Raw genomic sequence first — 25,507 nt, forward strand, 5'->3', positions numbered from 1 at the left:
ATTGGATTAAGCATGAATGATTTTGTGATACTTACACCCCCTTCTCTGTCAGGGGACCCCCTGTGAAAGAGATAGAGAGAAAGAGAAAAAAAGGGGGGGGGGAGAGTAGGGAGCAAAGAGAAAGTAAGGATCTTGAAATCCACTTTCCATATTTTCTCCTAACACTTAAGCACATTGCCAATTAAAAAGCAGCTCACTGGAAAACCCCAGTCTGTAGGGGCTTTCTAATACCTTTTACAGACAGACTTTATGTCATGTTGCCTGTAAAAAAAATATATATATAATCTGGCCAAAAAATGTTGAGCTCAATTCATACAGTCCCTGCCGGGATTAGCATTCCTGCCGGGATTAGCATTTTCAAAAGAATTGAATGGCATATTCTAATCATGTTACTGGTCTGTGCAGCCCATATGCTACATGGCTACGCCATGCACATGAAATCAATAGCCATTTTGTTCATTTAAATTAAACAGACAAGACACACCTAAACTACCTTGATCACAGTCAACACACATAGTCGGCTAAGAATAAAATAAAATATAACAGAATAAAATACAAATGATATTTTTCCCACTCAACTTGCGCCACGGAAACATGTGGAACTGCTGTCACCTGAAACCCCACCTCTTTAAGGAATACCTAGGATAGGATAAAGTAATCCTTCTCACCCCCCCTTAAAAGATTTAGATGCACTATTGTAAAGTGGCTGTTCCACTGGATGTCATAAGGTGAATGCACCAATTTGTAAGTCGCTCTGGATAAGAGCGTCTGCTAAATGACTTAAATGTAAATGTAATGTAGAAAAAGTTACACTATATATACAAAAGTATGTGGACACCCCTTCAAATGAGGAGATTCGGCTATTTCAGCCACACTCATTGCTGACAGGTGTATAAAATTGAGCACACAGCCATGCAATCTCCATAGACACACATTGGCAGTAGAATGGGCCGCACTGAAGAGCAACTTTCAACATGGCACCGTCATAGGATGCCACCTTTCCAATAAGTCAGTTCGTCAAATTCCTGCCATGCTAGAGCTTCCCCGGTCAACTGGAAGTGCTGTTATTGTGAAGTGGAAATGTCTAGGAGTGACAAAAGCTTGGCCGCAAAGTGGTAAACCACACAAGCTTACAGAACTTTACAGCCGAGTGCTGAAGCGCATAGCTCATATAAATCGTCTGTCCTCAGTTGTAACACTCACTATCGAGTTCCAAACTGCCTCAGGAAGCAACGTCAGCACAAGAACTGTTCGCCAGGAGCTTCATGAAATGGGTTCCCATGGCCGAGCAGCCGCACACAAAAGCTTAAAGTAAAGCTGTAGAGCTTGCCGCCATTGGACTCTGGAGCAGTGGAAAGAGTTCTCTGAAGTGGTGGACGAATCTGGGTTTGGCAGATGCCAGGAGAACGCAACCTGCTCCAATGCATAGTGCCAATTGTTTGGTGGAGGAGGAATAATGGTCTGGGACTGTTTTTCATGGTTCGGGCAAGGCCTCTCTTAGTTCCAGTGAATGGCAATCTTAACGTTACAGCATGAAATTACATTATAGACGATTCTGTGCTTCCACCTTTGTGGCAACAGTTTGGTTTGTCAAAATTGGTGGAAGAACTTAAGTGGAAGAACTTAACTGGCCTGCACAGAGCCCTGACCTCAACCCTATTAAACTGCCTTAATTCTGCCGGACCCCAGGAAGAGTAGTTGCTGCCTTGGCAGCAGCTAATGGGGATCCATAAAAAATACAAATACAAATACACCTCTGGGATGCATTGGAAAGCCGACTGCGAACCAGGCCTAATCGCCCAACATCAGTGCTGCTCTTGTGCTCTCACTAATGCTCTTGTGGCTGAATGGAAGCATGTTCCTGCAGCAATGTTCCAAAGGTGTGGAAAGCTTTCCCAGAATAGTAGAAGCTGTTATAGCATCAGATCAACTCCATATTAATATCCCATGATTTTGGAATGAGATGTTCGACGAGCTGGTGTCCACATACTTTTGGTCATGTCACTACATGTACAGTACATTCAGAAAGTATTCAGACCACTTCACTTTTTCCACATTCCGTTACAGCCTTATTCTAAAATTGATTAAATACATTTTAAAAACTCATTAATTTACACACAATACCCAATAACAAGAAAGTGAAAACAGATAAATTTTTTTGCAAATGTATTAAATATTAAAAACAAAAATACGTTATTTACATAAGTATTCAGACCCTTTGCTATGAGACTCGAAATTGAGCTCAGGTGCATCCTGTTTCCTTTGATCATCCGTGAGATGTTTCTACAACATGACTGGCGTCCACCTGTGGTAAAATCAATTGATTGGATATGATTAGGAAAGGCACACACCTGTCTATATAAGGTACCACAGTTGACAGTGCATGTCAGAGAAAAAACCAAGCCATGAGGTCAAAGGAATTGTCCGTAGAGCTCCGAAACAGGATTGTGTCGAGGCACAGATCTGGGGAAGGGTACCAAACATTACTGCAGCATTGAAAGTCCCCAAGAACACATTAGCCTCCATCATTCTTAAATGGAAGAAGTTTGGAACCCCATAGAGCTGGCCGCCCGGCCAAACTCAGCAATCAGGGGAGAAGGGCCTTGATCAGAGAGGTGACCAAGAACCTGATGGTCACTCTGACAGAGCTCCAGAGTTCCTCTGTGGAGATGGGAGACCCTTACAGAATGACAACCATCTCTGCAGCACTCCACCAATCAGGCCTTTATGGTAGAGTGGCCAGAGGGAAGCTACTCCTCAGTAAAAGGCACATGACAGCCCGCTTGGAGTTTTCCAAAAGGACTCACAGACCATGAGAAACAAGATTCTCTGGTCTAATGAAACTAAGATTGAACTCTTTGGCCTGAATGATAAGTGTCAAATCTGGAGGAAACCAGGCACCACTCAGCACCTGGCCAAAACCATCCCTATGGTGAAGCATGGTGGTGGCAGCATCATGCTGTGGGAATGTTTTTCAGCGGAAGGGAATAGGAGACTAGTAAGGATAGAGGGAAAGATGATCTGCGCAAAGTATAGAGAGATCCTTGACGAAAACCTGCTTCAGAGCACTCAAGAGCTCAGACTGGGGCGTAGGTTCACCTTCCAACAGGACAACGCAGGAGTCTCTGAATGTCCTTGAGTGGCCCAGCCAGACTTGAACCCGATCGAACATGTCTATAGAGACCTGAAAATAGCTGTGCAGCGAGGTTCCCCATCCAACGAAGAATGGGAGAGATGCTTCAACAAAGTACTGAGTAAAGAGGGCGGCAGCGTAGCCAAGTGGTTAGAGCGTTGGACTAGTAACCGGAAGGTTGCGAGTTCAAACCCCCGAGCTGACAAGATAAAAATCTGTCGTTCTGCCACTGTTCCCAGGCCGTCATTGAAAATAAGAATATGTTCTTAACTGACTTGCCTGGTTAAATAAAGGTAAAAAAAAAAAAATTATAATAATAAATATGCACAAAAAAAACAACTTTATTCTTTATTATTATTGTGTGTAGATTGATGAGTAAAAAAACATCTTAATCCATTTTAGAATAAGGCTATAACATAAAAAAAACGTGGAAAATGTAAAGGGTCTGAATACTTTCCTAATGCACTGTATATTTTGTATATTTTGAAACAGAGGCCAAGGCTTTTCTACCCTCACTTCCCTGTGTTCGGGAGCAAGTGTGGGATCATACTTATATTGAGAGTATCTTCATCACGATACCGATAGAAAACAACCTCCGCAGGCTCTCAGAGTTGCTTTTACACAATCAAGCAAACATAATAGGCCTACATTTGATTCACGATGCATTTTTGCATCCACAATGTTTCTGATCAGCGATAGATGAACTATACCACCTCCACCTGTTTGCTCAAATCAGAGAATTACGCAATTATACAGACGGAGATTCAGTTAAACAACATCACATTGATTGATTAAGACAAGTCACGGGCTTTTGGTCGGAGTAGGCCTAGGCTAATAAACCACTGCGAGTGGAGAGCAAAAATAATCCCCTTGTTAAACTACTGTACATAACACGCCAGCGAACTGTTTTGATCTGTGCTAACAAATTATCCAATTAGACAAGATGATCATGAGCAGCACTCACCTTCGGCTAACATCTATACAGTCTAATTGTAGACAAACCAATATCCAAAATGAGTTTCAGTGGAAAGAAAGAGAAAAGAAACATTTTTAAAAATCGGACACGGATGGATTAATCAAGACGAGTCCCCGCGCTCGTCTCAAAGTGGCGAAAAATGGTGCTGAAATAGTTGCCCGCACGCGGGCAGGCTATTGCTTAAAATCCTATTGTAACAATTGGATGACTTTGGGTGTTTCAGTAATCAACCATTTTTAGCAATTGCGTTAGCCTACTTTATTCCTATTCCCGCAGTAATTCTTTATAGATCCACACAGTTGTGGTTAAGAAAACAGTGCATGTGGTGGGCTAAGCGACGAGACCGGTGAAGTGACACGCCTCGCAAACTTTAGAACTGCCTGGATGATAGAAGTAATGGCCGCTGCCTAGCAACCACCCAGAGTTTAAGAGCGTAGTGTGTACCAATGCTGCCACTGCAACATTTCATACTAAGCCGTAGGTAGAACTTAACAGCAATCGGACTAGGTCGGTTGGCGGAAATAAAAGAAGAGGCTTTGTTGCTGGCAATAATATATAAGTGAAAGTCGACAAAAAGTTGCCAGGATGCTAAAGTTGTATTGACACACACACACACACACACACACACACACACACACACACACACACACACACACACACACACACACACACACACACACACACACACACACACACACACACACTGTTGTAGTGGAGGGTAATACCACTGCATCACTGGGCACAATAACTTGCATGCACGCACACACAGCAACAGGTTCATACCCGCCTATCAGATGTCCTGAATCAAAATGAAAAGCTATCGTGCGTGGATGCACATACAACCCAGTGAGGAGAATCGGTACTTCCCAAACAGCATTAGAGAAAACACTAGGTCCAGGTCGTGACTGATCACAGTGCTGAGCCTTGAAGCCAGAGTTACAGGCAGTTTCACAGCCATACAGCTGGCCAAGACAACAGTCCTCGGGTGAGCGGATATTATGGCTCAAACTGTGTTTGCGCAGTGTGTGTGTGTGTGTGCGCGCAAGTTAGACTGGTAGACTTACGTTGAGTCATTGTCCTTGTCTCCCTTCTCTTTCTTCCGTATCCCGAAGGCCTTCCTGGTACGCTTTTTCAATCCTGAGGAGAAACCAGAGGAGAGAGACAGTTTAGGGTGTTAACAGATCAAACGCAGACTCACACACACAGTCTCACACACAGTCACAGACAATCAACAGGCAGCAGCATCAAAGAGCAAAAGTCAGAAACTCCCAGCTGTGAGCCATGTGTGTATGAGTACGAGGGTGTGTGTGTGTTTATATCAAAAGGTGTCTAGGTATTGTATGTGCGTGAACTTGAGCATATTCATGTTTGTGTATACACATAGTGCATGTGTGTGTCTGTATGTACAGTGTGTGTGTGTCCATCTGTGTGTATTCATAGAGTTCGAGCCAGGTTAAGCTCTCCAGCGTCAGAACAGAGGCCCAGCCCAGATCTATGGTCCGGTGGATCAAAGGTGAGCTTCTCACCTATTATTTAGTAGAAGAGCACTCTGTGAAGGCTAACACTATCGCTCTGTGAAGGCTAACACTATCGCTCTGTGAAGGCTAACACTATCGCGCTGTGAAGGCTAACACTATCGCGCTGTGAAGGCTAACACTATCGCGCTGTGAAGGCTAACACTATCGCGCTGTGAAGGCTAACACTATCGCGCTGTGAAGGCTAACACTATCGCTCTGTGAAGGCTAACACTATCGCTCTGTGAAGGCTAACACTATCGCTCTGTGAAGGCTAACACTATCGCTCTGTGAAGGCTAACACTATCGCTCTGTGAAGGCTAACACTATCGCTCTGTGAAGGCTAACACTATCGCTCTGTGAAGGCTAATATTCGTTCACATCTCAAATGGTGCTCATGGCCAATGCAGATGGATGCCTTTCTGTTGATCATCGATCTGTCAAGGCCCCCTCCTCTGATACGGACACTACCATTAGTACTGAGTCTAAATTCAGACTCTACCCAGTCTAAATCAATACACTGGACCATCCAACAGAAATAACTCATAGTGTAGCCAATGAGTAGGGAGGAATCTGGCACCTACCTCTGCCTATACTTTATCCTCACTTAATAATTTACAGAGTACAACAGAGCATGGCTGATAAGATAATTGTCTTCACAGCAGAGAAACATTTCTCAGTAAACACAAATCAAGAGTATTCTGCTTCAAGAGATCTGTAACTTGCCGTGATATTAGACTATTAAAACACGAAGTCAGAAGGGAAGCTAACTTTGTCGCTCTCCAAATTCAGTCCTCCGCAGACCAAAGAGGAGCCGACTGAAATGACTTGGAACAGAAGCAGCACCGTAAAGATTACGTTCCAACAGCAGACGGAGATTGGCATGATTTCTTTGGGCCATATTAACATTCCAATGTTCCATTCTTACCCAAAATGAAGGCCCAGTTATCTCCCTGCATTTCTGGTCCCAGTATTCAAGCCTTGTCATTCTCTCATGTCTCTCGGTCTGTCCTCTCACCTCACGCCTCTACGGTACCTCTCAAACTACAGTGTGACTGACGCGCACTGGTGGACCCAGAGCCTTGAGGTGGGTGTCTGCGCGAAGCAGCCTTGCTTGCGCACACACACACACACACACGCACACACACACACACACACACACACACACACACACACACACACACACACACACACAGTGTCTTTATCCCTAGCCTCTATGTCAGCGCTTGAATTCAACACCGGTGGCTCAACCAACTCATGAATTAAAAACAAATGTGATGGTTGACGAACGGAGAATCAACACAGCACAGGGAGGAGGAAGCCTATCGCCATGCAATCTCCTCAAGCAGTCTAAACACGCCTCGTCTGTAGCATGCAAATTAAACTACCAGTCCAAGAGATACGCGACAAGAGTCAAAATATGCCGCTATGCACGTCTGTTTCTCTCGCTCTTCCTCCTCAGATATACAGTCATCTTAGGTAGGTCTCTGCCTATATCAGTACATACCTGTCCCTGTCTGTCTACAAGCGCTGTGGAGACCTGTCACTACCTACCTACCCGTCTCAGCTGCCTCTGTCCTTCTGGGTGTCTGTCAGTACCTGCCTCTGTCACAGCCTCTGTCCCCGCTGGGTTTGTGGTTGCTTGTCACAGCCTGACCCTACATGGAACCAAAAAGGGTTCTCCTGGGGACAGCCGAAGAACCATGTCGGAACCCTTTTTTTCCAAGAGTGTAGTAGGCCTATGGGTAGTGGGTACTTGCCACTGCCTCACCCTGCCCTGACTAGAGGGGTATGCTTCCGTCGAAACCCAAATGAGAAATCGATCCCGGAGAGGCCTGCTATCATTGTCACTGCTAATATATTCCCCTCTGCATCCTTAGGGCTCAGCCACATAACTATAATACCCTGGTGCAGTGGAGCTGTATACACACACACACACACACACACACACACACACACACACACACACACACACACACACACACACACAGGACACACGCACAGGAAGCATAGTAAGTGTCACATATATAGTATCAGTGACTCACACACAGCAAGACCCCCACCACTGTAATAATGGCGCCGGAGAAGGCGGCAGACGTTTTACATGTCCCCAACCGATTGTATTTTTTTAAAAATTTATTAGCGGTTTTTGTAACTTGTTTTTAAAAATAAATTGTACATAATGTTGCCGCTACCATCTCTTATGACCGAAAATAACTTCTGGACATCAGGACTGTGATTAATCAGCACGGGCTGGCAGAATCCTTTTTTTCCTTTAACGAGTCTGACGAGCCCAACGCGAACAATATACTGCTTTCTCAGGAACAGGCCCAGATCCACATGATTTGCGTGAAGAGGAGGCAGAGAAAAAAGGGCCAAAGGGCAGGCTGCCTTCTGAGAATTCGTAGACTATCGAATAAACCCCTCACTTCCTTCCATTCTGCAAGCAAACGTGCAATCTGGAGAATAAAATAGATGACCTACGAGCAAAGTTAAACTACCAACGGAACATTCAAAACTGTAACATCGTATGCTTTACGGAGTCGTGGCTGAACGACGACACTATCAACATACAGCTGGCTGGTTATACGCTGTACAGGCAGGATAGAACAGCGGCATCTGGTAAGACAAGGGGCGGAGTGCTATGTACTTCTGTAAATAACAGCTGGTGCACGATATCTAAGGAAGTCTCGAGCTATTGCTCGCCTGAGGTAGAGTATCTCATGAATAGCTGTAGACCACACTATCTACCTAGAGAGTTTTCATCTGTATTCTTCGTAGCTGTTTACATACCACCACAGTCAAAGACAGAATTGAATGAGATGTAATTCCGCCATAAGCAAACATGAAAAATGTTCACCCAGAGGCGGCGCTCCTAGTTAGAGTTAAATTCTGTACGTGTTTGGTTTGCATATTTTTGTTTGAGTTTGATAGGCCCAGTATTGGTTGCCTTTGTTGTTTGGTTTGTGCTGCTTTGGAGATAGTATAATGGTTAGTTTCCAGGCCCTGCCCAGCCTGGAAACTCTTGTTCTACTTTCTGTTGGGACATCGGTCCGAGGAGGTGAGTAAATCGGCTGTGTACCTCGGTGGGAGATTTGGGTAGGGTAGTGGAACTTGCTACCCGGAGCTATAGCCTTTTCCCCCTGATAGGCTTAGCGACGTGTTTCATTTTTGGAATATGTTGGGCATGGATAATGTTTGTTATTTTTGTGTGGTGTCTGTGGAGCAGTTGTATCCGTGGCTTGGTGGAATTTTCCAGCATGCTGGGGTGTTTTATTTCCTTGCCAGTGGGCTACAGTGCGTAAAAATCCGCACGAAGCCTAGGGTTGAGTTATTGTAGGTTTTGGGGAAGCTCCGTATCTCATCTCTATTCTGTGGTGCTCAGGGTGATTGTCATTTCTCTGGTTGTGGTCTGATGTGCTCAGCAGAGGGGTTGAGCAAGATAATTTACTTATGACTATGGCGTCTTATGTAGATGAGTTAATTCGCTTTCCATCAGAGGAAATGTTAGGATTATGTACTAAAGAACAGCTGTTGAAGATCGCTGAACACTACAAGGTTGACTGATTGAAATTAGTGAAATTCTGTTACGTTGGGAAGTGACTATGAATCGTTGGGAGTTGTAGTTAAAATTAAGGACCCTGTTGTTCTTTTCTTTGAAGTTTGTAGCTGATGCGGTCTTTTGTGCCCTGTTCCTGAATGTTTACGTGACTGACCATTGTTTGGTGTTGTCATGTTCTATCTTTCCTGTCGGTGCCCTCCCGGTCTTCTTCTTCTTCTTTCCTCTTAAATGTGGCTTCCTGTGTGCAAAAGGTTTCTGAGGTCTGGGGAGGAGGAGGTTGGTTGGGGCAAGTGGATGTGTGAACACGTAACCCCTCATCAATTTGGGGACGCAGAGGCTGTGTCAATTTGGGGACGCAGATGCTGTGTCAATTTGGGGACGCAGATGCTGTGTCAATTTAGGGACGCAGATGCTGTGTCAATTTAGGGACGCAGATGCTGTGTCAATTTAGGGACGCAGAGTCAGGTCAGATGTGGTAGGGCTTGCCAACATTACAGACTACAAGGAGAAGCACAGCCGAGAGCTGCTAAATGACACGAGGCTACCAGACAAGCTAAACTATTTCTATGCTTGCTTCGAGGCAAATGGCACTGAAACATGCATGAGAGCACCAGCTGTTCCAGAAGACTTTTAAACAGGTCAACATTCACAAGGCCGCAGGGCCAGACGGATTACCAGGACATGTACTGCGAGCATGCGCTAACCAACTGGCAAGTGTCTTCACTGACATTTTCAACGTTTCCCTGTCTGAGTCTGTAATACCAACATGTTTTAAACAGACCACCATAGTGCCTGTGCCGCCCAAGAACACTAAGGTAACCTGCCTAAATGACGACCGACCCCCGTAGCACTCACGTCTGTAGCCATGAAGTGCTTGTCATGGCTCACATCAACACCATTATCCCAGAAACCCTAGACACACTCCAATTTGCATACCGCCCCAACAGATTCACAGATGATGCACTCCACACTGCCCTTTCCCACCTGGACAAAAGAAACACCTATGTGTGAATGCTATTCATCGACTACAGCTCAGCGTTCAACACCATAGTGCCCTCAAAGCTCATCAATAAGCTAAGGACCCTGGGACTAAACACCTCCCTCTGCAACTGGATCCCGGACTTCCTGACGGGCCGCTCCAGGTGGTAAGGGTAGGTAACAACACATCCGCCACGCTGATCCTCAACACAGGGGCCCCTCAGGGGTGCGTGCTCAGCCCCCTCCTGTACTCCCTGTTCACTCATGACTGCACTGCCAGGCACGACTCCAACACCATTAAGTTTGCCGATGACACAACAGAGGTAGGTCTGATACCAACAACGACGAGACAGTCTATAGGGAGGAGGTCAGAGACCTAGCTGTGTGGTGCCAGGACAACAACCTCAACCTCTGGTTATGGGCTCGTAAGTTTTTCACTGTAAGGTTACACCTGTTGTATTCGGCGAATGTAATATAATTTGAACCATAGAAATAGTGACCACAACAACTTTGTTCTTCTCTCTCTCTAAACGCATTTACTCTACAAACTCGGTCATAACTCTATTTACTGCAATACGTGTTTACGCCACACATCTACGCTCAAAGCAACAGAGTCTGCCAAAATGCAGTCCTCTGACATTGGGATTGACAACACATGAATCCCTCCCCATGCGTAGGGGTTAATTAGTGGATATGAAAATAACAGAGTGCCTGGTTAGTGGATGCTATTTAACGACTTAATGGCTTCCGTACCAGAGCTAGCAGAAGTGCTAACGTCATTAGTGATCTCTCTTAAAGACACAGTAATGTAAAAGAAGGAAATGCCACAGAAACTCCCAGATGATAAGAGAGCAGGAGCGCCACCTAAATATGGATGACATCTGGGCCAATGAGAGGGAGGAGAAAATACACTGCAAAGCAATCATTTCTCTGAATTCCATCGTCTTTGTTACGTCGCCTTTTGATATATATCTTCATCTAAGGTAGCTCTGTTTCTGTCAATCCCCCCACAGGTGTCTCCAAATCTTGACATCTATTCCAAAACAAAACAAGTCTCACAACTAATCAGGCCTTAGTTGAATGTAGGTTATCTTGGCTTTGACAGGTTGTTGCTAGTTTGCTGCCCTGGAAATTCTGCAGGCACAAAACAGACTAGAAATACAGGTAGCATAGAGAAGATTGAATCTCTCCAAGACTCCAACTGCACCTCCTGGGGCCACACACTGATAGTGATCTACAGTGCTACTCTACAATAGCTATGTTATTGCTGTGCTTTACTCGATGTTTGTACCGTGGCTATCTTGTTAGTTCTTTGCTTGTTTCTGGCTTCATGTGTGTCTGGAGTGCATGGGGAGACTAGCGTTGTGTGCCATTCTGTATTCTAAGCAACACAATGGCTTTTATGTATGTATGTCTCGTGTGTCTGGGTTTAACTGTAGTCTGGAGACGTTGACTGTCTATTTCAGACCCTCCAAAGCAAGAAAGCTATGATTGAAAGCATACACACACATGCATAATGACACACACAGTTGTACACACACACACACACACACACACACACACACACACACACACACACACACACACACACACACACACACACACACACACACACACACACACACACACACACACACACACACACACACACACACTGTTCCACTCTCTTTCCCCCAAGCCGGTGACTGGGCCCATTCAGGGTGCTCTACACTCTCTGAAACAGGGACAGTTTTTTCCCCTCTGAAGCAGGGACTGTTTTACAAGCTGGTTTAAAAGGGGGACAGCTGGGGAGGCTCTTTATCCACAGTGAACCAGATTCAGGCTGGCCGCCAGGAGGGCTCTCCACACAGACAGGCAGCAGTGACGGGGAGACGGGTGCTCCTATGCATACTGAGTCGTGAAGAATGGCACACGCCGAGGAAGGAGAGAAACGCAGGTGTCTGGTCACTCAGAGTGGCCATTCTTGGAAGGCGTGAGGTCATTCAGAAACACTTATTCTTGGATGGTGTGAGGTTATGGAGGTGTTGGGCGGTCACTGGTTCCGAGAGACTATGCTCATTATCTTAAAAGCATGGTTCTTCAGGAAGGCGTATGGTAGTTAGTAAAAAGGGTGTTTTTGTGGTGATTCATACAGAAGAGAGAATAAGGGATACATAGAAGTGTCCGGTGATACAGGTGCGGTAAGATAAGTAGGGCTGACCCCATTTAGTCGAACGGTCGATTGTTTGTTCGATAGGCTGTTGGTCGACCAACATTTTTGTTGGGGTCGAGTAGTTGCAAATACACATGTATTGCTCATGGCACAGGCGACACCTGTGTGATTTAAGCCCGTCTCAGTGGACTAATCCATTGAGGAGGCCGCGGGGATGCCATGGACCAAGAATAAGGAGGCACCTGTGTGATTTAAGCCCGTCTCAGTGGACTAATCCATTGAGGAGGCCGCGGGGATGCCATGGACCAAGAATAAGGAGGCACCTGTGTGATTTAAGCCCGTCTCAGTGGACTAATCCATTGAGGAGGCCGCGGGGATGCCATGGACCAAGAATAAGGAGACACCTGTGTGATTTAAGCCCGTCTCAGTGGACTAATCCATTGAGGAGGCCGCGGGGATGCCATGGACCAAGAATAAGGAGACACCTGTGTGATTTAAGCCCGTCTCAGTAGACTAATCCATTGAGGAGGCCGCGGGGATGCCATGGACCAAGAATAAGGGGAGTGTGGCTAAGACAAACAAGGTACGTCTCTCTCCAGAATGCGCTCCCTCCCGTCATTTTGTGTGCATTCATTGTTTCAAAACTGAATTGTGTGCATTTCCAACAGACCCTGTGAGACAAATTCACCTTTCAGCAAGACAATAACTTAAAAACACAAGGCCAAATGTAGACTGGAGTTGCTTACCAACAAGACATTGAATGCTCCTTAGTGGCCTAGTTACAGTTTTGACTTACTGCCAAAGGTTATTCTAACATATACTGACTCAGGGGTTTCTGTATTTCCTTTTCAATACATTTGCAAAAAAAAAAAAAAAAAAAAAACATGTTTTCACTTTCTCATTACGGGGTATTATTGTGTGTAGATGCGTGAGATTTTGTAAAATATTTCATCCATTTTGAATTGAGTCTAACAACAAAACGTGGGAGAAGTCAAGGGGTGCGAATACTTGGAATACACTGTAGAAGTAGGCCTAGGCTACCTGGACTACATGCAAATGTAGACCTATAAATGTGCCCATTTGGGGATGTCTGATAAGTTAAGTTAAGACCATTAGAAATACACTGCTCAAATAAAGGGAACACTTAAACAACACAATGTAACTCCAAGTCAATCACATTTCTGTGAAATCAAACTGTCCACTTAGGAATCAACACTGATTGACAATAAATGTCACATGCTGTTGTGAAATCAGTTCCTATGCTTCCTGGCTGATGTTTTGGTCACTTTTGAATGCTGGCGGTGCTTTCACTCTAGTGGTAGCATGAGACGGAGTCTACAACCCACACAAGTGGCTCAGGTAGTGCAGCTCATCCAGGATGGCACATCAATGCGAGATGTGGCAAGAAGGTTTGCTGTGTCTGTCAGCGTAGTGTCCAGAGCATGGAGAAGCTACCAGGAGACAGGCCAGTACATCAGGAGACGCGGAGGAGGCCGTAGGAGGGCAACAACCCAGCAGCAGGACCGCTACCTCCGCCTTTGTGCAAGGAGGAGCACTGCCAGAGCCCTGCAAAATGACCTCCAGCAGGCCACAAATGTGCATGTGTCTTCTCAAACGGTCAGAAACAGACTCCATGAGGGTGATATGAGGGTCCGACGTCCACAGGTGGGGGTTGTGCTTACAGTCCAACACCGTGCCGGACGTTTGGCATTTGCCAGAGAACACCAAGATTGGCAAATTCGCCACTGGCACCCTGTGCTCTTCACAGATGAAAGCAGGTTCACACTGAGCACATGTGACAGACGTGACAGTCTGGAGATGCTGTGGAGAACATTCTGCTGCCTGCAACATCCTCCAGCATGACCAGTTTGGCGGTGGGTCAGTCATGGTGTGGGGTGGCATTTCTTTGGGGGGGCCACACAGCCCTCCATGTGCTCTCCAGAGGTAGCCTGACTGCCATTAGATACCGAGATGAGATCCTCAGACCCCTTGTGAGACCATATGTTGGTGCGGTTGGCCCTGGGTTCCTCCTACTGCAAGACAATGCTAGACCTCATGTGGCTGGAGTGTGTCAGCAGTTCCTGCAAGAGGAAGGCATTGATGCTATGGACTGACCCGCCCGTTCCCCAGACCTGAATCCAATTGAGCACATCGGGGACATCATGTCTCGCTCCATCCACCAACACAGACTGTTGCACCACAGACTGTCCAGGAGTTGGCGGATGCTTTAGTCCAGGTCTGGGAGGAGATCCCTCAGGAGACCATCCGCCATCTCATCAGGCATTGTACGCAGGTCATACAGGCACGTGGAGGCCACACACACTACTGAGTCTAATTTTTGACTTGTTTTAAGGACATTACATCAAAGTTGGATCAGCCTGTAGTGTGGTTTTCCACTTTAATTTTGAGTGTGACTCCAAATCCAGACCTCCATGGGTTGATACATTTGATTTCCATTGATAATTTTTGTGTGATTTTGTTGTCAGCACATTCAACTATGTAAAGAAAAAAGTATTTAATAAGAATATTGCATTCATTCAGATCTAGGATGTGTTATTTTTAGTGCTCCCTTTATATTTTTGAGCAGTGTAGTAGCAATATATTGTAAAGATTAGTTCTACGATTTGCTAGACAGGTGGCTCCTGTCACGTTAGAATGACACCATCTGACAAAAGACAATGAGGTGTGAAACAGGGGCATCTGAGTCAGATGGTGTCATTCTGGGGAAGGCCGGGGGAGAGCTGGGTTATAGAGGCTGGCAGGGAGGTGTTTAAAATGGCTCCGGTGTTGGCATGAGTCATTCCTGTGAGGATGGAGGAGGAGAGAGAGATGCAGCAGGAGACTGGCAGATAGGGCTCTATGCACTAACAAATGTGCAGTCTCACAGACACACACTCAAATGACACACAGCCAAGTATGCAGTTACGGCTGCACACACGCACAGCGATTCTCCATTTTGTGACCTGATGCCATGTCTTATGCCCTGCCGTGATATAAAATGAGATCGGGGGACCTGCTGCTTCACCTGAACTCTCTCTTTAAAGATGACTAGAGCAGAGCAGGGGTGCAGAGGAGAAAAGGATGAACATAGAGGAGTGAGACGATTAGAGGAGGCAGAGTAGAAGAGGAAGATTAGACAGAGAGGCTGCCTTTGCACCTGTCTGTTCTTATTTTCAGAAGACTGAAACCCAGAGACCTAGAAAGACAGAAAGACAGAGAGAGAGTGAAACAGAGAGAGAGAGAAACTGCAAGACAGAGAGAGAGAAACAGTGAGACAGGGAAACAGAAACACAGAGAAACAGGGAAAAGAGAAACACTGAAAGACAGAACAGAGCCCCGGGCAGCAAGCGCCGACTCACTTAGACACGAAAATGGCCGCCAAACTCAGGTCACCAGCCCTACTCACAGTGTGAGAGTGCACTAAGGCTGGCCTCTTACTGTATTGTCCAGGTGGCTGCACTGTCAGCTATGGACAGACACTCTTACTGTACACAAACACGTGTATGCACGAGCTCGCGAACACGCAAACACACACACACACACACACACACACACACACACACACACACACACACACACACACACACACACACACACACACACACACACACACACACACACACACACACACACACACACACACACACACACACACACACACACACACACACACAACGGCAAGCAGCACCGGATTGGTCAGTTGCTGAACGGATGCACAGATTCTTAATGACGTGCGTCCGGACACTAAGGAAAGTGCGTCATGATGAGCAGATCCGACTGCACCAGCACACTGACAGTTGACAGCGGACAAAAGGTGTCATGGAATTCCAGGACGGGGGGGGGGACCGTCCATCTGTACACCCACCTTCTTTCTCAGTCTGCAGTCTCTCTTTTTCTCTCTCCCAACTTTCTTCTGGTTTTCCGCTAACAGCTGGGAATCATATCCCGAGGCTCCCTATTACATGCACCAAAGGCTGACATTTTTCACCATTTTCAGCAACATCTGCTTGTTCCATACACCACTCAATGAGCAGCCTGTGTTCGTCAGAACATACTTCACTCCAACTCTCATTATAATAACACCGACTGGTGTGTTTGCACATACTGTCTGCCATGCTTTAGAAGACAACTCAACACATTTTAAACCATCAACCAGAACTTGTTGGTTGAAGTTGTATATTGCATTGAACTGAACTGCACCAGGGCACTGTATTGGTTAGGCCTGTAAATTCTGTCTGTACCATTTTCTCTCGAGATCAAATCCAACTATTCCAGACAGATGCTTCTCCTATTACAACAAATCAGCCCTGGAGAGTCACGCTCAACAATCGGTTGAACTAGAAGAGGAGAGGGTACCAGTCTTATTTGGGGCGGTTGTTCCTTGCTTCACGCTCACTGAGTAGACACAAAATGCTGTGCGCTCCTCAAATGAGTCCCCGGGGCAACATCTATTCTTCACGGTAACCACCCTCGTCTAATACAGAGGGGAGACGAACCTGTTTTGACAGATGAATAACTCTGGATTCTGGATTGTAAAAAGTTATCAATATAATGAATAGGGTTAAACATTCATTAAAAATACAAAAATCAAACAAACAACTGTAAACACATATTCATGAACAATATCCAAATACTTACAAGAATAGAATAAAAAAGAATATATATATGGTAAACTAAACGTGTGCCTGTGTACACCATACAAATAGCAATCGTAAGCTATGCCAAGTGCCCATTTCTCAGTAACAGCAGTAGGTGGAAGTACCGGTACTGTAAATATCAGCCAGCCAGCAGTATGAGCGCCGTGATACCTTTACGAGGTCTGCAAGCCTTTACAGCATGAGTTCCAAACAAAGCGCCCCCTAGAGGACTCTATAGTGGGGAAACAAGACACATTTTGTTACTCAACAAAATACATTGAAATTGCACACATGAATTTCCCTGGCATGTTGTAACACACACACCATCTGATAGACACACACAGTGACAAAAAGTGTGCCATTCTCATTCCACAACTCCGACCTTATTGATCCTACACAGCCCTCAGAGGAGTCACGAAAGACAGACAAGAGTATTCTTTGAGCGATAGAAGTAGTTTAACCTTTCACTGAAAAGGCCCAATGATCAGAAAACAGACAACCTTTGCTCTGAGAGAATAGAAGGGACAGACCATGTATAGCCCAAAATAGATTGCATCAGTAGAGCTTTCACATAGATTGCCCATCTCGTGCACCGGTAATGAAAATCTATCCACCTGGTTAGTACATGTCTGAACATTAATCCCTACCTGTACTGCTATTCACATGAGAGAGAGACAATTAAACAATGTCTCCACGTCACAGAGGCACTGTAGAGACAAGAGTAAACAATAACATCACCCAAGGGACCCTCCACAACGTTGCAGTAACATAAAACATAAACTACTAGATGGGAACCTATGGGGGGGGGTCTGACTACTCATAGAGAAAGGGCACTGTCTGATAGCACTGGCCCGCCAATCATCGTTTTGAGGCACATCAGCAGGAAGCTAAAGCTTAAAACAGTAGGCGAGTGAACCGATTACTCTGTGATGAGGAGAGAAATTAGTGTTTGACTCAGTAAGACAGGGGGGGCGTTTGGTCGGTCCAGTGCCAGCTCCTAAACCAGGTGGGAGGATAAGAAAGAAGACGAGAGGGAGGCCTGTGAAGGTCTGCTGTGGTCTGGGGCTGAGCGGAGCAATTCACACACCCACACGAAAAAAAAAAAAAAAAATCAACAAAACATACTCGACCGTAGTTTTATAATGTGACTCAAAAAGACGGTTTGTTGCTCCATTTAGCCAATATTCATGTCTGTAAAGGTAAGGTGGTTTGGTGCCTGGGTCATAGCGGAGTGCATAGAATAGGCAGCCGCCCTTCAATCTTCTTGTCAATTTCACTTTCTATTCCAGATCAAAGAGCTCAGACCAATCATGTTGAACAGGCTGAATAACATGTACAGGTTAAATGATCTATACTTTATTGTCCCTGAAGGAAAATGTTACTTGGACAATAGAGAGTGCTGCTGCTTGTACATAAAAACATAGAATCAATTGACACACCATACACATACAATTTAAACCATCATACACCCCCCCCCCCCCATTAAGAGCGATGGGCCAGCAATCGAAAAGGTTGGTGGCTTGAATCCCTGTGCCAACTAGGTAAAGAAAAAAAACATCAGCCGATGTGCTCTTGAACAAGGCACTTAACCCTAATTGCTCCTGTAAGTCGCCTGCTGAATTACAAACATTTAAAAATATAAAAAAGCGGTTGAACGCTCATTGTCGTGGAAATAACGTCAAGCAATACAGTGTTTACAAAGATATTTCCACGATGCCAGAGAAGTGGAGGATGCAAGAGCTTAGTGGAGTCAACCATAACCAGAGGAAAAACAAAGACAAGACGAGTTGGATCAGTCTTATATGAGCCTTCTTCTCTGGCACACCTTCATAGCATATTTCTACATATTGGAAGCTACCAGAGGCACAGGACCTGCACAAAATATTGTAGGAAGGCATACGGTTCAATTGAGCGTTGTCCGCTTTTGAATGTGAAAAGGTGAAGGAGTTCACTTCAAACTAAACTGCCTTTTTGAATGCAGTTACTCCACATCCCGTATCCCAATTTAACCCTTGACCCAGTATCTATCTATCCATGGTGCCTAACCAAGGTTATAGAAATCCTCTATCTTCCGGTTCCTGCGAGTGGCTGCCTGAGTGACTTTGTCCTTCCAATGGCTTTCTATGTGAATGCCAAATCCTCTCAGGGCTTGCCAACGCGCCGACCAACCAATCACTTAAATTGCTTCACCCCCATATCCTTCATATTAGTGACAGCACGTATGAATCATAACTGCAGTGTGATGACTGATGATCCAGATCACTCTGCTATTGTTTTAGGCAGTGTGGGAAATATTAATTTACTTAACGGAGGGAAAATGTGTCATAGACTAGTCTGATTAGCATGTGGATGATTTGTTGGGCTTTTCAAAGGAAACAGCAGATGGTATCTTCCTCTATCCCTCCTTCCCTCACTTGGTATGCGTCCAAGTGTTTACGTGATGGTGGGGCTGAGCGTTTGTGAAAGTGTATCATGGTGTGTGTGTGTGTGTGCACTATAGGGATGTGACAAATGGAAGAAAGAAAACATTCTGACATTTTATATCAAAGAACACACACACAGGGAGATGATATCCCTGATGTCAAAGGGATGCCCACATGTACATACTACCTCAACTAAACACACACAGGGAGAAGATATCCCTGATGTCAAAGGGAAGCCCACATGTACATACTACCTCAACTAAACACACACAGGGAGATGATATCCCTGATGTCATCAAAGGGAAGCCCACATGTACATACTACCTCAACTAAACACACACAGGGAGATGATATCCCTGATGTCAAAGGGAAGCCCACATGTACATACTACCTCAACTAAACACACACAGGGAGATGATATCCCTGATGTCAAAGGGAAGCCCACATGTACATACTACCTCAACTAAACACACACAGGAGATGATATCCCTGATGTCATCAAAGGGAAGCCCACATGTACATACTACCTCAACTAAACACACACAGGGAGATGATATCCCTGATGTCATCAAAGGGAAGCCCACATGTACATACTACCTCAACTAAACACACACAGGGAGATGATATCCCTGATGTCATCAAAGGGAAGCCCACATGTACATACTACCTCAACTAAACACACACAGGAGATGATATCCCTGATGCCAAAGGGATGCCCACATGTACATACTACCTCAACTAAACACACACAGGAGATGATATCCCTGATGTCATCAAAGGGAAGCCCACATGTACATACTACCTCAACTAAACACACACAGGGAGATGATATCCCTGATGTCATCAAAGGGAAGCCCACATGTACATACTACCTCAACTAAACACACACAGGGAGATGATATCCCTGATGTCAAAGGGATGCCCACATGTACATACTACCTCAACTAAACACACAGGAGATGATATCCCTGATGCCAAAGGGATGCCCACATGTACATACTACCTCAACTAAACACACACAGGAGATGATATCCCTGATGCCAAAGGGAAGCCCACATGTACATACTACCTCAACTAAACACACACAGGGAGATGATATCCCTGATGCCAAAGGGAAGCCCACATGTACATACTACCTCAACTAAACACACACAGGGAGATGATATCCCTGATGTCATCAAAGGGAAGCCCACATGTACATACTACCTCAACTAAACACACACAGGGAGATGATATCCCTGATGCCAAAGGGAAGCCCACATGTACATACTACCTCAACTAAACACACACAGGGAGATGATATCCCTGATGTCATCAAAGGGAAGCCCACATGTACATACTACCTCAACTAAACACACACAGGGAGATGATATCCCTGATGTCATCAAAGGGAAGCCCACATGTACATACTACCTCAACTAAACACACACAGGGAGATGATATCCCTGATGCCATCAAAGGGAAGCCCACATGTACATACTACCTCAACTAAACACACACAGGGAGATGATATCCCTGATGTCATCAAAGGGAAGCCCACATGTACATACTACCTCAACTAAACACACACAGGGAGATGATATCCCTGATGCCATCAAAGGGAAGCCCACATGTACATACTACCTCAACTAAACACACACAGGGAGATGATATCCCTGATGTCATCAAAGGGAAGCCCTCATGTACATACTACCTCAACTAAACACACACAGGGAGATGATATCCCTGATGTCAAAGGGAAGCCCACATGTACATACTACCTCAACTAAACACACACAGGGAGATGATATCCCTGATGTCATCAAAGGGAAGCCCTCATGTACATACTACCTCAACTAAACACACACAGGGAGATGATATCCCTGATGCCAAAGGGAAGCCCACATGTACATACTACCTCAACTAAACACACACAGGGAGATGATATCCCTGATGTCATCAAAGGGAAGCCCACATGTACATACTACCTCAACTAAACACACACAGGGAGATGATATCCCTGATGTCATCAAAGGGAAGCCCACATGTACATACTACCTCAACTAAACACACACAGGGGGATGATATCCCTGATGTCAAAGGGATGCCCACATGTACATACTACCTCAACTAAACACACACAGGGAGATGATATCCCTGATGCCAAAGGGAAGCCCACATGTACATACTACCTCAACTAAACACACACAGGGAGATGATATCCCTGATGTCAAAGGGATGCCCACATGTACATACTACCTCAACTAAACACACACAGGGAGATGATATCCCTGATGCCATCAAAGGGAAGCCCACATGTACATACTACCTCAACTAAACACACACAGGGGGATGATATCCCTGATGTCAAAGGGAAGCCCACATGTACATACTACCTCAACTAAACACACACAGGGAGATGATATCCCTGATGCCATCAAAGGGAAGCCCACATGTACATACTACCTCAACTAAACACACACAGGGGGATGATATCCCTGATGTCAAAGGGAAGCCCACATGTACATACTACCTCAACTAAACACACACAGGGAGATGATATCCCTGATGCCATCAAAGGGAAGCCCACATGTACATACTACCTCAACTAAACACACACAGGGAGAGGATATCCCTGATGCCAAAGGGATGCCCACATGTACATACTACCTCAACTAAACACACACAGGGAGATGATATCCCTGATGCCAAAGGGAAGCCCACATGTACATACTACCTCAACTAAACACACACAGGGAGATGATATCCCTGATGTCATCAAAGGGAAGCCCACATGTACATACTACCTCAACTAAACACACAGGGAGATGATATCCCTGATGCCAAAGGGAAGCCCACATGTACATACTACCTCAACTAAACACACACAGGGAGATGATATCCCTGATGCCAAAGGGATGCCCACATGTACATACTACCTCAACTAAACACACACAGGGAGATGATATCCCTGATGCCATCAAAGGGAAGCCCACATGTACATACTACCTCAACTAAACACACACAGGGAGATGATATCCCTGATGCCAAAGGGAAGCCCACATGTACATACTACCTCAACTAAACACACAGGGAGATGATATCCCTGATGCCAAAGGGATGCCCACATGTACATACTACCTCAACTAAACACACACAGGGAGATGATATCCCTGATGCCAAAGGGAAGCCCACATGTACATACTACCTCAACTAAACACACACAGGGAGATGATATCCCTGATGCCATCAAAGGGAAGCCCACATGTACATACTACCTCAACTAAACACACACAGGGAGATGATATCCCTGATGCCAAAGGGAAGCCCACATGTACATACTACCTCAACTAAACACACACAGGGAGATGATATCCCTGATGCCATCAAAGGGAAGCCCACATGTACATACTACCTCAACTAAACACACACAGGGAGATGATATCCCTGATGCCAAAGGGAAGCCCACATGTACATACTACCTCAACTAAACCGGTGCACGCGCACATGGACTCTGTACCGGTACCCCCCTGTATATAGTCTCGCCATTGTTATTTTACTGCTGCTCTTTAATTACTTGCTACTTTTATTTCTTACTCTTATCTGTATTTTTTTCGACCTGCATTGTTGGTTAGGGTCTCGTAAGTAAGCATTTCACTGTAAGGTCCACACCTGTTGTATTCGGCGCATGACAAATACAATTTGATTTGAAGTCAGTAGTATCCATCCCCACAGATGGCACACTCCAGCTATGATTGGAAGAGAGAGGGGGCTGGTTGCACGTTTGAAAGAGGACCACCATGATCTGACATCATACCACTGCATCATCCATCAATCTGTCCGGTGTGCCAGTCTGGGGGGGAAAAAAGTATTTTGGAGGTCATGACAACGATGATGAAACCGATCAACTTTTTGAGAGCAACATCATCCCTACAACACCGCCTGCTTACGAGGCATTCTGACAGCGGCCTATGTCCGTTTTCTGTCCACTGCACAACGATGTCAGAAGCTCAGCAAAGGCAGCGTTTTGGAATGTGTGTGGGATAAATCTGGAGCAAAAGAGTGACAAGGCAACTCAGTTTTCAGAGTTTTGGGAAGATGAGAAGATGGAAACAGTTGGATTTTTGACAAACATTACATCACCCCTTAAAATCACCTGAATGTTAAGCTGCAGGGACGGGTCAACACAGTGTGTGAAATGATAACAGCAGTCTGGGCTTTCCAGAATACATTTTCTTCTTCTCAAGAATGATCTCCAGGGAGAACTTGTCCACTTCCTCAATCTTCTGGTGCAAACGCAGGGAGACAAAGACATTCCCAACCATGTTGATTTCATCCAGAAGATGATGGATAACTTTGGCTCGCTTTGATGACTTGTTGGAAGAAAACTGCTGCTCATCCAGAAACCCTTATTGGTCACAAATGTGACAAAATTGTCAAAACCAATGTGGCTTTTAAAGGAGCAGGCTGGTGATTTTGACCGTCACTTTCCGGGTAAAGATGGTGCCTGCAGCGGATGTCCCTGTTCTCAGGAAACTGGCACTATACATCCTGACCATGTTTGGCTCCACATACAGCTGTGAATCAGCCTTCTCCACTATGAACTTCATTCAAAACAAATACCGCACCAGGCTCACCAACGAACACCTGCACCAGTGTCTCAGAGTTGCTCTCAAACCATTTGTGCCAAAGTTCAAAGCATAGGAGTCAGAAAGTGTCATTTACTCTCATTAATGCAAGGGCAAGGCCCAGAGTGACTTACACATGAATATTGCATGGCATAGACAACTATGCAACCACTTTTGTTTTTCAGCAATGATGGCGCAATCATGCACATATTTCCATTCAAAAGAAAGTGTCTTATTGTCTCATTTAATGTATTTACATTTTATATAACAACATGTTTCCTAAGTCGTAGACGGCTATGTTTGTTACTACGCTGTACCACAGCGCCAAAAAAAGGATGATATCCATCCAGACCTTTGCCACCTACGAAAGCTGAGTACCCCTGCAATAGAGCATCTTTTGGATGAGATGGTACGGGCTGTTTCGCAGCATGAATGTACCGCCGTCCAATCTGCGTGATGCCATTGCGTCAGCATGGACCAACGTCCCTGTGGAACTTTTCAGAACACCTTGTAGAATGCCACAAAGATTTCAGGCTGTTCTGGAGGCCAAGGGTGATCCGACCCGGTGTCCTGAATAAACTGGCCAGTGAGGGTATATCTCCACACTACGAGGTTGGAATAATACTGTGAGAACTATGGTACAGTTTTTGTTGTGTAAGAGCTGTTTGAAAAGACAGCCTGAAATTTCCACCTGTTTTGGTGGGATGGAGTTAGGGCCTTCCATGACGCGGTGAACTAGCTCAAGTTTGAAATTGTATTAGTCATATGAACAGGACACAAATAGTATACACTGTCCGATAACATTCTTACTTGCAGGTTCCTTATTGACAATGCAACAACATTTTTGCTTAAGTGTAACAAAGGAAGGCACAATTTATAGTATAATATTTCTTACAGATGTATCAGGGAAGGGGGGATTGGGGGCCAAATGTTTAAATTGTGCAGCATTAGCAATATTTAATAAGAGTCTGGTAGGAACAGTTGTGATGTGTGTGTGTGTGTGTGTGTGTGTGTGTGTGTGTGTGTGTGTGTGTGTGTGTGTGTGTGTGTGTGTGTGTGTGTGTGTGTGTGTGTGTGTGTGTGTGTGTGTGTGTGTGTGTGTGTGTGTGCGCGCATGAGTGAATGCATGTGTGCTAAGGAGCGGCGAGTCAGCGCAGGTGGTCAGTCCAGTTCAAGTGTTCAGCAGTCTGATGGCTTGTAGATAGAAACAGTCTCTGAACCCGTTGGTATCAGACCTCATGCTCCGATACAGTCTGCCTGACAGTAAGGGAGTGAACAGCTCGTGGCTGTGGTGGGATTGATGATGCTACAGTACTTCATCAAGGCAAACCTAACCTTTTCAAGCGGGAGTTCCAAATATCTCTAACCGTCGCCCGTGTGAGTTTTTCATGCGCGTGATGTCAGAATGCTCTCATTGTTCCAAAATCTGATTGTTACGCAACAGGACAGTTACCCGCACTGCACTCAAACCAAGGCACGTTGCCTGCTAATTATCAATAGGCTGTGTTTGAACATGTCAATTTGA

General features: G+C 45.3%; 1 protein-coding gene across 11 annotated transcripts in view; it reads right to left on the reverse strand.

Annotated features, from left to right (window-relative positions):
* sgip1a (SH3GL interacting endocytic adaptor 1a) overlaps positions 1-25,507 on the reverse strand; it is a 137,337-nt gene that overhangs the window by 33,231 nt on the left and 78,599 nt on the right. For 10 of the 11 annotated variants that reach the window (XM_052480084.1, XM_052480082.1, XM_052480077.1 and 7 more), the window contains 2 exons: positions 5,174-5,246; positions 36-60 (listed from right to left, as the gene is read on the reverse strand). In XM_052480084.1, coding sequence (XP_052336044.1) covers positions 36-60; positions 5,174-5,246 — 98 coding nt within the window. Of the gene's footprint in view, positions 1-35; positions 61-5,173; positions 5,247-6,551; positions 6,769-25,507 lie in introns of those variants that run through there. The other variant, XM_052480078.1, reaches the window with a different exon arrangement.

The sequence above is a fragment of the Oncorhynchus keta genome, chromosome 26, assembly GCF_023373465.1.
Source record: "Oncorhynchus keta strain PuntledgeMale-10-30-2019 chromosome 26, Oket_V2, whole genome shotgun sequence".
Classification (NCBI taxonomy): domain Eukaryota; kingdom Metazoa; phylum Chordata; class Actinopteri; order Salmoniformes; family Salmonidae; genus Oncorhynchus; species Oncorhynchus keta.